This window comes from Dasypus novemcinctus, chromosome 17 (assembly GCF_030445035.2).
Source record: "Dasypus novemcinctus isolate mDasNov1 chromosome 17, mDasNov1.1.hap2, whole genome shotgun sequence".
NCBI lineage: Eukaryota > Metazoa > Chordata > Mammalia > Cingulata > Dasypodidae > Dasypus > Dasypus novemcinctus.
In genome coordinates, this window is record NC_080689.1 from 14397714 (window position 1) to 14411775 (window position 14062).

The window sequence follows — 14062 nt, forward strand, 5'->3', positions numbered from 1 at the left end:
CACTTCTTCTGTCACAGTCTCTCCAAATCGACATCCATATACCTCCTGACTTGCAAGCCCCTGAAACATCCCACACCGGCAAGATTCCAACCCTACTCAGCCACTTCTTTGCAGGAGAGATTGTGAGGTGCACTCACTCAGACACCATCTTGCCCTACCTCTCTCCCTTTAGTTTTGCCAGTGTTTTCTTCATGTATTTTGGGACACCCCTGTTATATGCATAAATAGGTATTATTGTTATTTCTTCTTGATGAATTGCTTCTTTTATTAGTATATAATATTGTTCTTCATCTCTTATAACAGTTTCACATTTGAAATCTATTTTGTGTGATATTAGTATCACTATTTCAGCTCTTTTTTTTTTTTTTTTTTTTTTGATTACTGTTTGCTTGGAATATCTTTTACCAATCCTTTATTTTCAGCCTATTTGTGTTCTTGCATGTAAAGTGAGTCTCTTGTAGACAGCATATAGATGGCTGATATTGTTTTACATATTCTACCAGTCAGAGCCTTTCCATTGGGGAGTTCAATCCATTAACACTCAAGAGTATTACTGAAAAGACATTACTTACTACATTCATTATATCTTTGGGCTTTCCATTTTCCTCTCTCACTATTATTTGTCTTTTTACCCTTTTTGTTACCCTTACTAGTGATCTTCCTTTCTAGACTCTTGTAAATCCAGTCTCTTGGTGAAACACTCTTTTAGTTTTTGTTTATCTATGAAGTCTTTAAGCTCACCCTCAGTTTTGAAGGACAATTTTGCTGGATAATGATTTCCTGGCTGCTAGTTTTTCTCTTTCAGAACCTTTAGTATATCATACCACTGCCTTCTTGCCACTGTGATTTCTGATGAGAAACTTAGTCTTACTAAGTATCCCTTATGTTGATTAATTCTTTTTCTCTTGCTTTCAGAATTCTCTGTTATCTCTGGCATTTGACATTCTGCATAGTAGTTGTCTTGGAGAAGTTAAACTTAGATTTCTTCTGTTTGGGGTGCATTGTATTTCTTGGATATTGATATTTATGACTTTGATAACAGTTGGGAAATTTTCGGCCATTATTTCCTTAAACATTTTTTCTGCCCCTGTATTAGTCAGTTAAACAGGTGCTGATGCAAAGTACTAGATATCTGTTGGTTTTTATAAAGGGTATTTTTGAAGGTAAAAGTTTACAGTTATAAAGTCCTAAAGAGTCTAACTCAAGGTATCATAAGAAGTATTTTCTCACAAAAGTCCTCTGCTACATGTTGAAACAAGATGGCGAATTATCTCTACCTGGTCTCCTGGACCTTCTCAGCTTCTCCGTTATCTTTCATTGCAAACTATCATGCAAATGGCTCTTCTTTCTTCCTGGAGTTTTAGCTGTTTGAGCCTTCTCCTTTCTGTCACATGGCAGGACAGAAATGACCAAGTTCTCTTTTCTACTGTGTCTATGGATCTTTCTCTCTTCCTGTTTGTCTTGTAGAGTGAGTATCAGTTTATATTAGCCCATCAAGAGGGTGGGGACTCAGTCTGAGTCATGCCTTAATGACATGGTCGAATCAAAGCCCTACTCTTAACAAGTAATTTAAGCAGGACATGTCAACTGAATCTAATGCATTCAGTACATATACTCAGAACAGGTAAGTTTACAAACATAATTTTATCCTTTTGGGGAGATTCATAAATAATATCAAACTGCCATGGCCCTTTCCATTCCCTTTTCCTTCTGGGACACTTACAATGCATATGTTAGGGCATTTTGCATGCCATTCAATTCCTTGAGTACCTGTTCCATTTTTTCCATTATTTTCCCTTTCTATTCTCCTGTCTCTTCAAATTCAGAGGTTCTGTCCTCCAACTCACTTATTCACTTATTCTGTCCTCAACAATTTCAAATCTGCTATTATATGCCTGTAATGTATTTCTAATGTCATCCATTGTGTCTTTAATTCCCATAAGGTTTATTACTTTTCTTTGCAAACTTCCAAATTTTCTTTGTGTTCAACAAGTGTCTTCTTAATATCCATAATCTCATTGAATTTATTAAGAAGATTTAGTTGGATATCTGTGATCAGTTATCTCAAATCATGTGTTTCATTTCAAGGTTTAAGTTATTCCTTTGGTTGGGCCATATCTTCCTGTACCTTAGTATGGCTTGTAATTTTTTGTTGGCGTCTTGGCATGTAAATGTTTCTGTGTTTATTCCATGCTCAGTTTTTCTTTGAGTCTATGGCTTTCTCATTGGTTTGCTTTTTGCTAAAGTTTCCCATTAATTCTCCAGGAATGTTTCTGCATTCTGTTTGTTTTTTACTTGCCTATGTATATTTTTAATACTTCTTTTTTTTCCTCTTCCTGTTATTACCTGGAATGCTACTTTTGGTAGAAGTGTCTCCATTGAGTCACCCTTCCCAGCTCTAGCTTTTCTGCAAAAACAGGCTCAGGGGACCTATGAAGGAGGTGTAGATTGATTCCTTTGTACTCTGGAAATGAGATCTTTAAGATGTCCAATATTCTCTTAGACATCTCACACAATCTAGATATTCCTAATGTACTCATAAGGTAGCCTTCTTTTGAAGTTGTTCACTGCTGCCTTAGGATTTTTTTGTGCCTTTAATTCTCAGCAGATTTAGTTCTGGTGGGGGCATAGTTGAGGCTAAGATAAGATTGCCAGCCTAACCAGGATGAAAACTGCTAACATTCAGTTCCACTTTCTTGTTCTTATGGTCCACCATGACTGCTGAAGCTCCAGCCATCACCTACACATTCCAGACATCAATAATGAAAGAAGAATAGAATAAGGTCATATCTCTTCCTTGAAGAATTTAGTGACGTAGCCACGTTAGCTGCAAGGGAAGCTTAAAAATGTAGGCTTTGAGCCAAGCAGCTACAGGCCAAGCTGAAAACTAAATACCAGTGAGTTTGGGAAAGAATAGATACTAGCTAGGACAAGCAGTCTTTGTCATATCCTAACTCTCCCAAAAAGACTGTAAGCTTATTGTGGCAGAAACAGTGCTTAATTCATCTTTGTATCTTCCTACATTCATTGAATTCAGTATTCATTGAATCAAGTTACATTTATCATGTGCAAAGCCTTATGCTAGTTACTAGGGATAAGAGGAAAAATTCCCTACCTCCATCGAACTATCAGTCTTTCAAGACAGCAGTCATATAAACAGGCAGTGACAATGAGCACAGAGTCAATAGTGCTCAGAGGAGAGAAACTGCTCATTCTGGGAGTCATGCAAGGTGAAAGTGAGCTGAGTTTGCTCAATCCTCGAACAATGCAAACTTATCTGAATAAGTTAATGAAACACTATCAAAGTATACTGTAAAATGGGTGAACTTAAGAGCAACTAACACTTCCAGGCACAACCTGGACATAGGAGATTGTGGACATGATCCAAAATGATGGGAATCTGCAGAAATGCCAGTGGGCCAACACCTTTGACCAGCACCCTTTCACTGAGTGGGCTCTACCCCTGAGCTCAACTCCTTTAAGTTTACCCCACTAGAACCCATGACTTTGTAAACACCGTGCTTGGTCAATTTGTATCTAAGAGAATTATTTCTACTACCAGCCTTCTTGAAGATATTTCCAAAGGTCAGGAACACTCACTTCTCCTAGGGAGAAAACCCCCAAATTCCTGGCTCAAAACAGGTTTTGGTAGAATCAGACAGCACCTAGCCTAGTGTTGATTCGGCACTTGAACGTATCTTGAATATATCATATGGTGAAGGGAGGACTGAGCTATAGCATCTGGTAATAAGAATTATATTCCTATGCCACTGTGCTACCTGCTCATGGAGAACTGGCTTTAAATATAGTTTTTCTACATAACTTAATATATACTTTATTTTCTATCATCTATTTTTTCTTAAACCAAAGAATCAAGCTAAAATATATACAGTATCACTACCGTCTATAAATGATTATGCTTCACACTTAATATACTAAGGAATTTAAGACATAACAAGCACCCTTAAAGATCTTGCAATCAAAGTGGCAATAAAGGACATGTTTTAATAAAGTAAACAGTAAAAATTGAATCTTTTGCAATAGGAGAAAACTTTTGGTGAAAAAGGCATAGACTTTGGATTTTGACAACCCGGGTTCAAATGTCAGTTTGGATTCTGATCTTGGTGACCTTGAATAAGTTACTAAACCACTCAAAGCTCAATGTTTCTTCATTTGTAAAATAATATTACCTATTATGTATTGACAAAGTATTATTGATTGAAACACTTATTCCAACACCATTTACTGAAAAGATTATCTCTTTCCCCATTTTGGTCCTTTTATCAAAAATCAATTAACCATATATGAATGGGTGTATTTCTGGATTCTCTATTCTGTTCCTTTCAACTATGTGTCTATCTTTATGCCAACTACACTGTTTTGAGTACCGTGGTTTTACAGTAACTTTTGAAATTAGATCGTGTGAATACTCCACATTTGTTCTTTTTCAGGGTTGGTTTAGCTATTCTAGGTCCTTTCATTTTCATCTAAAGCCTAGAATCAGTTGTCCAGTTTCTAGAGAAAAAAAAGTCAGCTGATATTTTGACTAGGATTTCATTGAATCTATAGGTCTATTCGGGGAGAATTAACATCCTAACAAAATTAGTTTCTCTGGTCTTTGAATGCCATTTATCTCTCCGATTAATAGACTTTCTTTAATTTCTCTCAGCAATGTATCATAGCTTTCTTTATATAGGCCATGCACTTTTGTTGTCAAATTTAACCCACTCTTTTTTTGGATTTATGCCAATAAAATGGTTTTTTTACATTTTAATTTTTAATTATGTTTTTCTACTCTATATAAATACATTTGTGTTTTTTGTTTTCTCACCTTGAATCCTGTAACCTGTCTTATTAGTTCAAGAAAATTTTTGGACATACTATCAGATTTCCACAATCATGTTGTCTATGAAGACAATTTTAATCCTTTCTAACTGGGTGCCTTTCATTTCTGCTTTTTGCCTTACTGCACTTGCTAGAACCTCCAGTACAATATTGACTAGAAATCATGAGAGCAGACATTTTTGTCTTGTTCCTGATCTCAGTGAGAAAGCATTCAGTGTTTCACTATTAGTTCTGGGTTTCTTGTGGATGTCCTTTACCAGGCTGAGGAATTTCCTTCTATTCCTAGTTTGCTCACAGATTTTATAATGAATGGGTAGTTAATTTTATCTAATGCTTGCTGAATTCTGAATTTAAGTCATTTATTTTCATTCATTGTATATATTTTTCTCTGACAGTTGTTTTTAATGTATTTGTTTTCTGTATGTTATGTTTTCATTAGTTTTCTTCCTTTTTCAGAACTTTTGTAATTTCACCTCCATAATATATAATAGACATTTTTTAATCCAGGTGGTAGGACTTTTTTTATTTTTGGTTTCATATTTAATTTCTAGTTTTATTTCATTGTGATTAGAGAGCACTGCTTATAACATTTCAACTTCATGGAACCCACTGATGTTTTATTTGTACCCTAATATATGATCAAATTTTGTCACTGTTCTATGTGTACTTGAAAAGAAGATATATTCTATTTTCTTCAAAAGATCCAATTTGTTTAAATCTTAATTGATGTTTCTCTTCTTTTGTCTATTTGCCATGTCTTATACTGAGTGTGTTATATTAAAGTATCCTATTATTAATGTGTTTCCATTTCTCTTTACATCTACTGGATTTTCTGTTTTATGTAACTGCTTACTGTTTTTGATTCCTTTATATATCCATGATTATTATATAAGTACCATTCAGACAAAGCTCTGACAAGCAAAATGTGAATTTATTGAATGACCAAACAATTTCACACTTTCAAGGAATTCTCAAAAGAAGACAGAAGCAGTCTTCATTGAATAAGTTTTTAGTGAAGGTGACAAAGAGTGTGTCAGAGCCTGTGGGTGGTGCAAGTTGAAAAATGGCAGAAAAGAGAAAGAACACCTGAAGTGCAAATGCATGATGTTCTATTGGCAGGGACTCTCCTTCCAAGCAACACTCCAACTATCCTCCTCACCACTCTCTTCCCACAATCCCATTAGACCATGGACTCTTCTCTTCTTCTTTTTTATTTATCTAAATATTTCTTAAAGTAATGATATACAACCCTATCATTTTATATATTGCCTTAATAATGTGCAGTGTCTTTGGTTTGGGAATGAAGGAAATTTATTTACGTTATTCCTTATGGGAAAATTTGTTTGGTACTCATTGTTTTTGGTACACACTGTGCCTCCCAGAACTAATTAACAATGAGTACTGAGATTCCACTATATATCCCAGCCAGAGCATAGTGGCGGCATGTGACCAGCAGCTGGTATGGTTCTTGGACTTCAAAATAAAGGTGAAAAAGACCAAAGCTCTTTAGATAGAGCTGCTGGGTTTGAAGCATTGGTATACACTCTTTCCCTAAATAGAGATAAATCCTTTCTTCAGTTGCATTTCTTCTACCTCCCAGTGCAGGAAAACAAAAACCCGAAGTGGGACTTACTTGGGGGTTTGGAGTTCTGACCAAACTCAAACCATCTGAAGCATCTTTTTCTACTCATATAAGCATGCACCAATCCTCAACCTAGAAGGGAAGTAATATTGCTTCAGGAGTTATGCAATAATTCATTATCTTTCTCCCCTACCAGAATAAACAATAAATTGTCATCATGAGGGAAACATGGGAAACAGAAACTATTACTTTAGGCAAAGAGTCACTTCTTTAGACAATACAATTCCAGATATTTGACAAGACAATAATCCACGTAACTGATGAGAAATGTATAGCTAAATGACATGATTTCATTTCCCAGGTGTGGATCAGGCTAACAAAATGCCTTCTCCTAGAATTCTGAAGACTCATTTGCCTGGTCAGATACTACCACCTTCCTTCTGGAAAGAAAATTCAAAGGTAATAAGAGCCAGCTCTTAAAACCCAATTTTGATCAGAATGGTCAAAGAAAGTCTTGATCTAATTGGCAATAAGCAAAGATCTGGAAAAAATAACAAACAGGGGAGATACGGGAATATGGTGTCCTTAGTGCACACTCACACTCCATTCTTTGAAAACACTTTTTTCTGAAAAGTAGGATGTTTTAGAAAAAAAACATTCTGATTGGCTGCATCTCTTGAGGTATGTTGTCAACTTAGCTTGCATCCTCCCAGACGCAGTGGCCAAGGCAGGGTTGGACATGAGGAGATTTATTTAGGGAAAAGTCTGTGAAAGGAAAAATGAAGCAAGATGAAGGAGGTATGGAGACCCATATGAGCATAATGGAAGTCTGACACCCATGGATGAGAAAAGAAAGGAAGGAAAGCAGGATTCGTAGAGTCCCTGACAGCAGCACAACCTTGAGCAAAGCTCATCCAGCCAAAATCACCCATCAGAGGAGTCGCCAATCTCACATGCCTGGGCCAGCCTTCATATCCCACTACACTCAAACATGAGCAAAGGGCATCCCTTGGTACCATCAACAAACATCCCTAACCAAAATTTTTCCATTGTTCCAAATGAATCTCTGTACACTTTAAGCCTTAACTCTGTCCACAATGTGAGTATAATCAATAGCACTGAATTATATATTTGAATATGGTCTTAAAAGGGAAAATTTTAGGTTGTATACAGGATCCTAGAATAATTTTTTTTCAATCCATGGAACTGCACAATATAAACAGTGAACCCTAAGTAAAACCATGGACCATAGTTAATAGTGCAATGATAAAATATCATTTCATCAATTGGAACAAATGTTCAACACCAATGTGAGGTGTTAATAATAGGGTGGCACATGGAAAAACCTGTATTTTATACATGATTTTCTCTAAACCCACAACTTCTCTGAATAAAAGTAAAAACTATCCCTTGGGAAATGTAGCCTCAAAAGGAATGTGGTGATGAACTCAGAACTGGGACCACCAATCAATTATAATCCTGGGGCTGAACATCTGAAAAGCCCATTTCGATGTCATTATCTGGCTGCCCAGGTGAGATGACATTCACCTGGCTGCCTTTGCCTCAACTCCAGAATCTGGTGCTCTTCCTTTCAAGACCAAATATCTGATTTTTTTCTCTTGTGTAGAAATTGTCCACCCTTAAAAAGAGCGTATCTCATGAAGCAAGATATGTGTCTATATCCATCATTTTCAAATATGTTTTCTTTAGTCAGACACTTCCAACTTCAGAATGTATCATATCAATGCAGTGCACTTTGAATATACAAAAGTGTCTTCTTTATGTCTGCTTTTTCAATGATACTTGAAATTAATGAAATATAAACTAGAATATCTATTTATAAATTGTATAATGAAAAGTATAGCCATCCAGCAGAATCAAATGCCTATACCACCTGGACTAGCATATCTTCTCTCTGCAGGCAAGTTACTTTGAATGCCCAATTATCCTCAGGTTGCTCAGAGAATGATTTGATGTTCAGAGATGTCTTTGAGACAGGATAATAGCAGACTCCTACACCTACTAGACTTGACTCTTACCAAGGAAACCATAACAATCAAGAGGGTTTAGACAAGATCTTTCTCCTCAGTGCAATGCCCAGTTACACAATGCCAGCACTTACATTCATCTTTCTCTATTTGCTGGGTTTCCAAGAATCAGCTCTTCATCTTTCCCATCTCTTATCTCTAAACAAGGTATAATATGATTCAATAGGTTTCAACTTATCAAAGTGTTCTACCATTCTTGATTTGCTTCCTGAGATTATATCCAGGCCACCTTGACTTGAGATTGAGGTGTGGAAACTTTCCTGGCTTATTTATACAAAGTGATAACTTTTTTCACTGTATGTTATTTTGCTGCTCAAGAACCACTATTATTTCCAAGTCTTCTAGACTCAATGTTAGAAAACAATATTCTAACACTTGGTTAGTGATGATGCTAACATCTTTTTGTAAAATCAAGTTTTCTAAATAATATAATAATTCCAAAGACAGCACTTTAGAATCGTGGATTATTTAAGGGGCAAGTGCTTTTAGAGAGAGTAGTCCAAGATTTTTGTTTTGTGGTGGTATGGTAGGCTGAATGATGGCCCACCAAAGATAGCCACATCCTAATCCCTAGAACCTGTGAATGTTAACCTAAATGGCAAAAGGAACTTTGCAGGTGTGATTAAATTAAGGCTTTACAAATGGGGAGGTTATCATGGATTATAGGTGGGCCCTACATGTCATAACAAGCATCCTTATAAGAAGAATTCAAGAAGATCAAAGGAGGAAGTGTGAGATGTGACAAATGAAGCAAGAGATTGGAGTGATTGCAGGAAGGGGAAATGAGCTAAGGAAAGCTCCAGAAGCTAGGAAATGTATGGACATAGATTTTCTTGTAGATTCTTCCTAACAATACCTTCACTTTAGCTCAGTAAAAAATGATGTCAGGTATCTGGCCTCCACTAAGTTTCTGTTAATGCGGTTATTACTGTTACAGCAGCAATAGGAAAGTAATACAGATGAATAAGATGACTCTCCAAAAATTTAAGTATTTAACATAGGGTCAACCCAGATATCCTGATTGCACACCACAAGTACATTTGAAGACATTCTCTGTTCAGCCTAAAGCTTCCCTTGTTCACATTTACTCAGGATTTGCAAAAAGTCAGTAACAAACATAAGCATTAAGAAATGTTATATTACAACAATACCTTGGGTTATATGATACATTTTCATATCCTAAATGATTTGTTGCATGTTGGATAGAAAGCCAAAATCTAGAAAGGCAAAAAAGAGAAACAAAGTCATGAAATGACTATGTTCATCTGAGAGAGCAAGGGGAAAATGAAATTCAATATGCAAGAGTTTGGGATAAGTTGTGAGGAAGAAAATATGACTGGGTGATATGTTGTCTTAGATGCCAAAGTTCTGTTGAATGATTGAAACACATGGCAAAAATGTTTGAGAAAACCACTAAAGGGCTCCTCTTCCCCAACCCTGCTGAGAATGCACACAGCAGCGCAGGTTAAACCTGAACCAGGGTGGTAAGTGGACAGACCGGAAGTCAGGAGTTCAGGTGTCTCTACCAAACCACAATCAAGGCCTTTTGCATGAGAAGACAGTCACCACAAACAGTTCCAAAGGTGGACTAAAACTAGAACTCAAGAGCCCTTCAAACTTATCAGCAAATGAAAAGCTAAGAGTGAAAATTTATCTGGAAGACAGAATACATCATGTTGAAATGATGCCAGACAGTTAACTGATTTAGACCTTGCCATCTATAATCTGGGTCAATTGATTCCTAAGTGTAAGCCAAGAGGTACCTTCCTTAACCTCCAAGAATATCAGAGTTAAGGTCAATGTATAATAGTATTCATCATTCAGAACAGGACACTCTTGAGAGAGAAAGAGGGTGATCGTAAAAATTATGATAAAACCACAGATATAAATTGAATTTTTCCCAAGGAAATCCAGAACATATGGTCACCTTAATCATAGAAAATGCACTCATGCTCAATTATTCAGATAAAATAGTCCACACTACTACTAAGACGAATACTAATAATATGGTTTATTGTCTTTTCTCTTTGCATCTCACTCCCCTTGCTGGCTGGTTTCAGATTATCTATGTGGCTAGAAATGCCAAGGACTGTCTGGTGTCCTACTACCATTTTTCAAGAATGAATAAAAAACTTCCTGCCCCTGGCATCTTGAAGGAATTTGTTGAGACATTCAAAGCTGGAAAAGGTAAATGAAAGGAAACCATAAGTTCACATTTCCTTATTTGTTCATCTGATAACCTCGGAAAAGAAATTTCTTAATTGGATGATTGTATCAGTCAAAGTCCTGGGAGAAAATAGATGACACACTCAAACTGGGTCATTGAGGAAAGTTGAATAGACTGTTTACAAAACCTTAAGCAGTTTCAGGAAACAAACAAAGGAGAGTGCAGTACTCTGGGGAGAAAAAGAGGGTACCTTGAAAGGAGCTGATCTCGTAAAGGGAAGCAATCAACCAGAGTGACCCAACAGGAAGGGTATCAGGGAAATAAGTGCATTGCCTCACTCTTCCCCAATTCTAAACCCCATCCAGTGCCTCTTTCTCACAGAGTCAAAGGGTGAGCCTTTGGCCAAGAGAGGCCATTTGTACAGTCTATATGGATCACCCTCACAGGGCAGAGAACAAGGGATGGAAGGGTAGAGAGTGAATTTGGCAGGGTCAACAAAAGAAACACGGTGCACCTCTCTTCCTCCTGTTTATAGCCACAAAGAGTTTAAGCAACGGAATATTTGGTAACTACTGTATAGTTTTTCAGAGTGAACGTCTTCTTTTCAAAATCAACCTTTTAAAAAGCAATATTTATTGCGTAGCACTGCTCTAGGCACCATGCAGTGATACAAAAGAAATAAAGAATTTTAATCCTTGGCCACAAGACTATCTCTTGTGCATTATAAGTGAGTTCACTGGTAGAAATATTAACCAAGGAATCTAGAACATGGTTTATCACCTCTCCTAAACAGTGGAAACCCCCTCTCTTCTAGAAAAAAGAATTCAGTCTAAGTTCTCTGTTTTCTGGCGAAAATATTAAATGTCCTCTTTTATACTTCATTTATTTTGAGAAATTCATGTTCATTTTATAAGTATCAAATTTATATTGGCACACACTATCTCTTTCCTTCCCTTCAGTGTTGTGGGGGTCCTGGTATGACCACGTAAAAGGATGGTGGGATGCAAAGGACAAGCACCGCATTCTCTACCTCTTCTATGAGGACGTGAAGGAGGTAAGGGTCAGTTTGGCTTCCATCAAATTCTCCCATAGTCTAATGCAATAAAGCCCAGTTAGAACATTGATATTGTGAACTTTCCTACAGAAGAAATTTTAATCACATGAGTGACTCTTTCATAACACTCTTTCCAAGCACAGTTTTACCCTCAAAAGCGCTCCTTTTTTGCTCTTCTAAGTGTTCTGTTTATTACTTCACAATTAACAGAAAACCCTTCCTCCTCAAGAAATACCACATACCTTGTTTATAGCACATGCTGAATTTATAATCAAATCAACCTGTTGTATCCTGACACTTACAAGCCATGTTTCCCCCCACGAAATGGGTATAATGTCTACCTCATAAGATTGCAATAATCTTTATGAGATGACATTTGTTAATTTATGAGATGATGTTTGTAAAGTGCCTAGTTGTACTTACTTAATTTAGTACCCTCTACTGCTTCTACATCCTACACTATTGGTAAGAAGTCTTCTGAAATCTAATCCAAAGCTGTAGCTCCTTCTTTTTTCTGCATATCTTTGATCATGTGGCTGATATAAGAGTTTCAGAAAGAATCAGGGAATAAGAATTCAGATTTCTGAGATAATTTGAGATCCCTTTTATTCATTCCTCTTGCTGACCTTCTGTTAAATACATAGACAAGAGCCCAAATGCCAGAGTCAGTCATGCTATGCTTCACCACCATTTTCCCTCTTTCATACAACCCTTCCTGATCTCCCCTAGGCAGATATAATTTCCATTTCCCATAAAACCCCATGACACTTTCTTTGTTTTGGGCAACATGTTCTTTTCCGGCCAGATATTCTGGTTATTTGTGTACTTTTGACATATGTAGTACAGTTGCTTACACATAGTAGCACTTTAGAAATGTTTCTTGAATTTATTTGAATTCTTCTTCTAATGAACCTGTATCCAAACTCTGCTTATCCAAGTGGTAGAACATCAAGACTTATGGAAGATACCAAATTATTTCTGTTTTATATTACAACTCCCTCTACAGGACCCAAAACAGGAAATACAGAAGATATTGAAATTCCTGAAGAAAGATATATCAGATGAAATTCTGAATAAAATCATCTATCACACTTCCTTTGATGTAATGAAGCAAAACCCAATGACCAACTACACCACTTTCCCTACCAATGTCATGGACCACTCCATCTCTCCTTTTATGAGGAAAGGTAGATGAGTTGTATATTTTAATGCTAGATGGGACTCTGTGGGCAGTTTAGATTTTTCATTATTGATTCTTGTCAGCAACATCTCTGTACAGTTTTTGACAGGCAAACTTCCTGCCTTTCCCCATTCTTGTGAGAAATCTGAATGCCTACTTATTCCTCCCTGTGCTCCAATAGCAATCACTGAGACTCAACTCATTTCAGGGATGCCAGGAGACTGGAAGAACTATTTTACCGTAGCCCAGAATGAAGAATTTGACAAGGACTATGAGAAGAAGATGGCAGGAAGCACTCTGACCTTCCGCACAGATTTGAGAACAATTGAGGAGGTACTGATGGACTTTCCTCCTAGATTTTAGCCATTGAGACTGGTGAAGAAGGATGATTAGAACAGTGATACCTTCCTCCAAACCTCAGCTTTACCACACTCTGTAGATCCTATATCGCTATGATAATATTTAATCCAAATGTAATCAAATCCCTGGTAGAAAGTTCAAAATTAAGTTACGTTGTTGGGAGCAGTCAAAATAAAGTACACGCCGAACTCAGCAGAGCCAGCAGCATGGCTGCCAGAGAGGAGCCAACTTTCTCATTTGAGTAAACTATAATTAGTTCACCACAACATGGCAGGTCCCACATCATGGCAGAACGCAAATCTGCCCTGTCACTTCCTTGTTCTTCTCCCTCCCTGCTCCTTTGTTCTTCCTTTGTTCTCCGTTTCCCGCCACTACCCAGACTGATAAGATAGTGCGCAGGCGCAAGACGGTGAAACTGAAGTCCGCCTTCTACCTCAGCAACAGAAGTAGCCAATCCCTAGCTTCCACCTCCACCCACCGCCCTTCCCCTTCCCAAGAGTATATATGCTTTGTTCCCTCAATAAAATTCGCAGCTTGATCAGAACCCTGTCTTGCTGTCATTCTTCGTGTCTCTTGTCCCACCATTCTTTCTCGGCAGGTTTCAAGCCCTCGTTGCCGTCCCACAGGCCGGGGCATTACGTCATCATTTACATAGGCACTTACACATGATAATGTAGCCATCTGCACAAAGGTGACTTAACTTCATGATAATATGGTCTCCCATAGGCAAAGTTCATGAAACGAGAGAAATAAATAAGAATAGAACTTCCACATAAGAGGAAGTGAACAAAAGAAGCAAAGATACTGAGAAATGAGCAAAATGAGC

General features: G+C 37.2%; 1 protein-coding gene across 2 annotated transcripts in view; it reads left to right on the plus strand.

Annotated features, from left to right (window-relative positions):
* The window catches only part of LOC101435608 (sulfotransferase 1C1-like), a 43988-nt gene extending 30208 nt beyond the window's left edge, over positions 1–13780 (plus strand). For both annotated transcript variants that reach the window (XM_012519616.3, XM_004478412.3), the window contains exons 4-8: positions 6789–6886; positions 10536–10662; positions 11602–11696; positions 12703–12883; positions 13085–13780. In XM_012519616.3, the coding sequence (XP_012375070.1) occupies positions 6789–6886; positions 10536–10662; positions 11602–11696; positions 12703–12883; positions 13085–13239 (656 nt within the window). In that variant the 3' untranslated portion in view covers positions 13240–13780. The remainder of the gene's footprint in view (positions 1–6788; positions 6887–10535; positions 10663–11601; positions 11697–12702; positions 12884–13084) is intronic.
* The last annotated feature ends 282 nt before the right edge of the window (positions 13781–14062 follow it).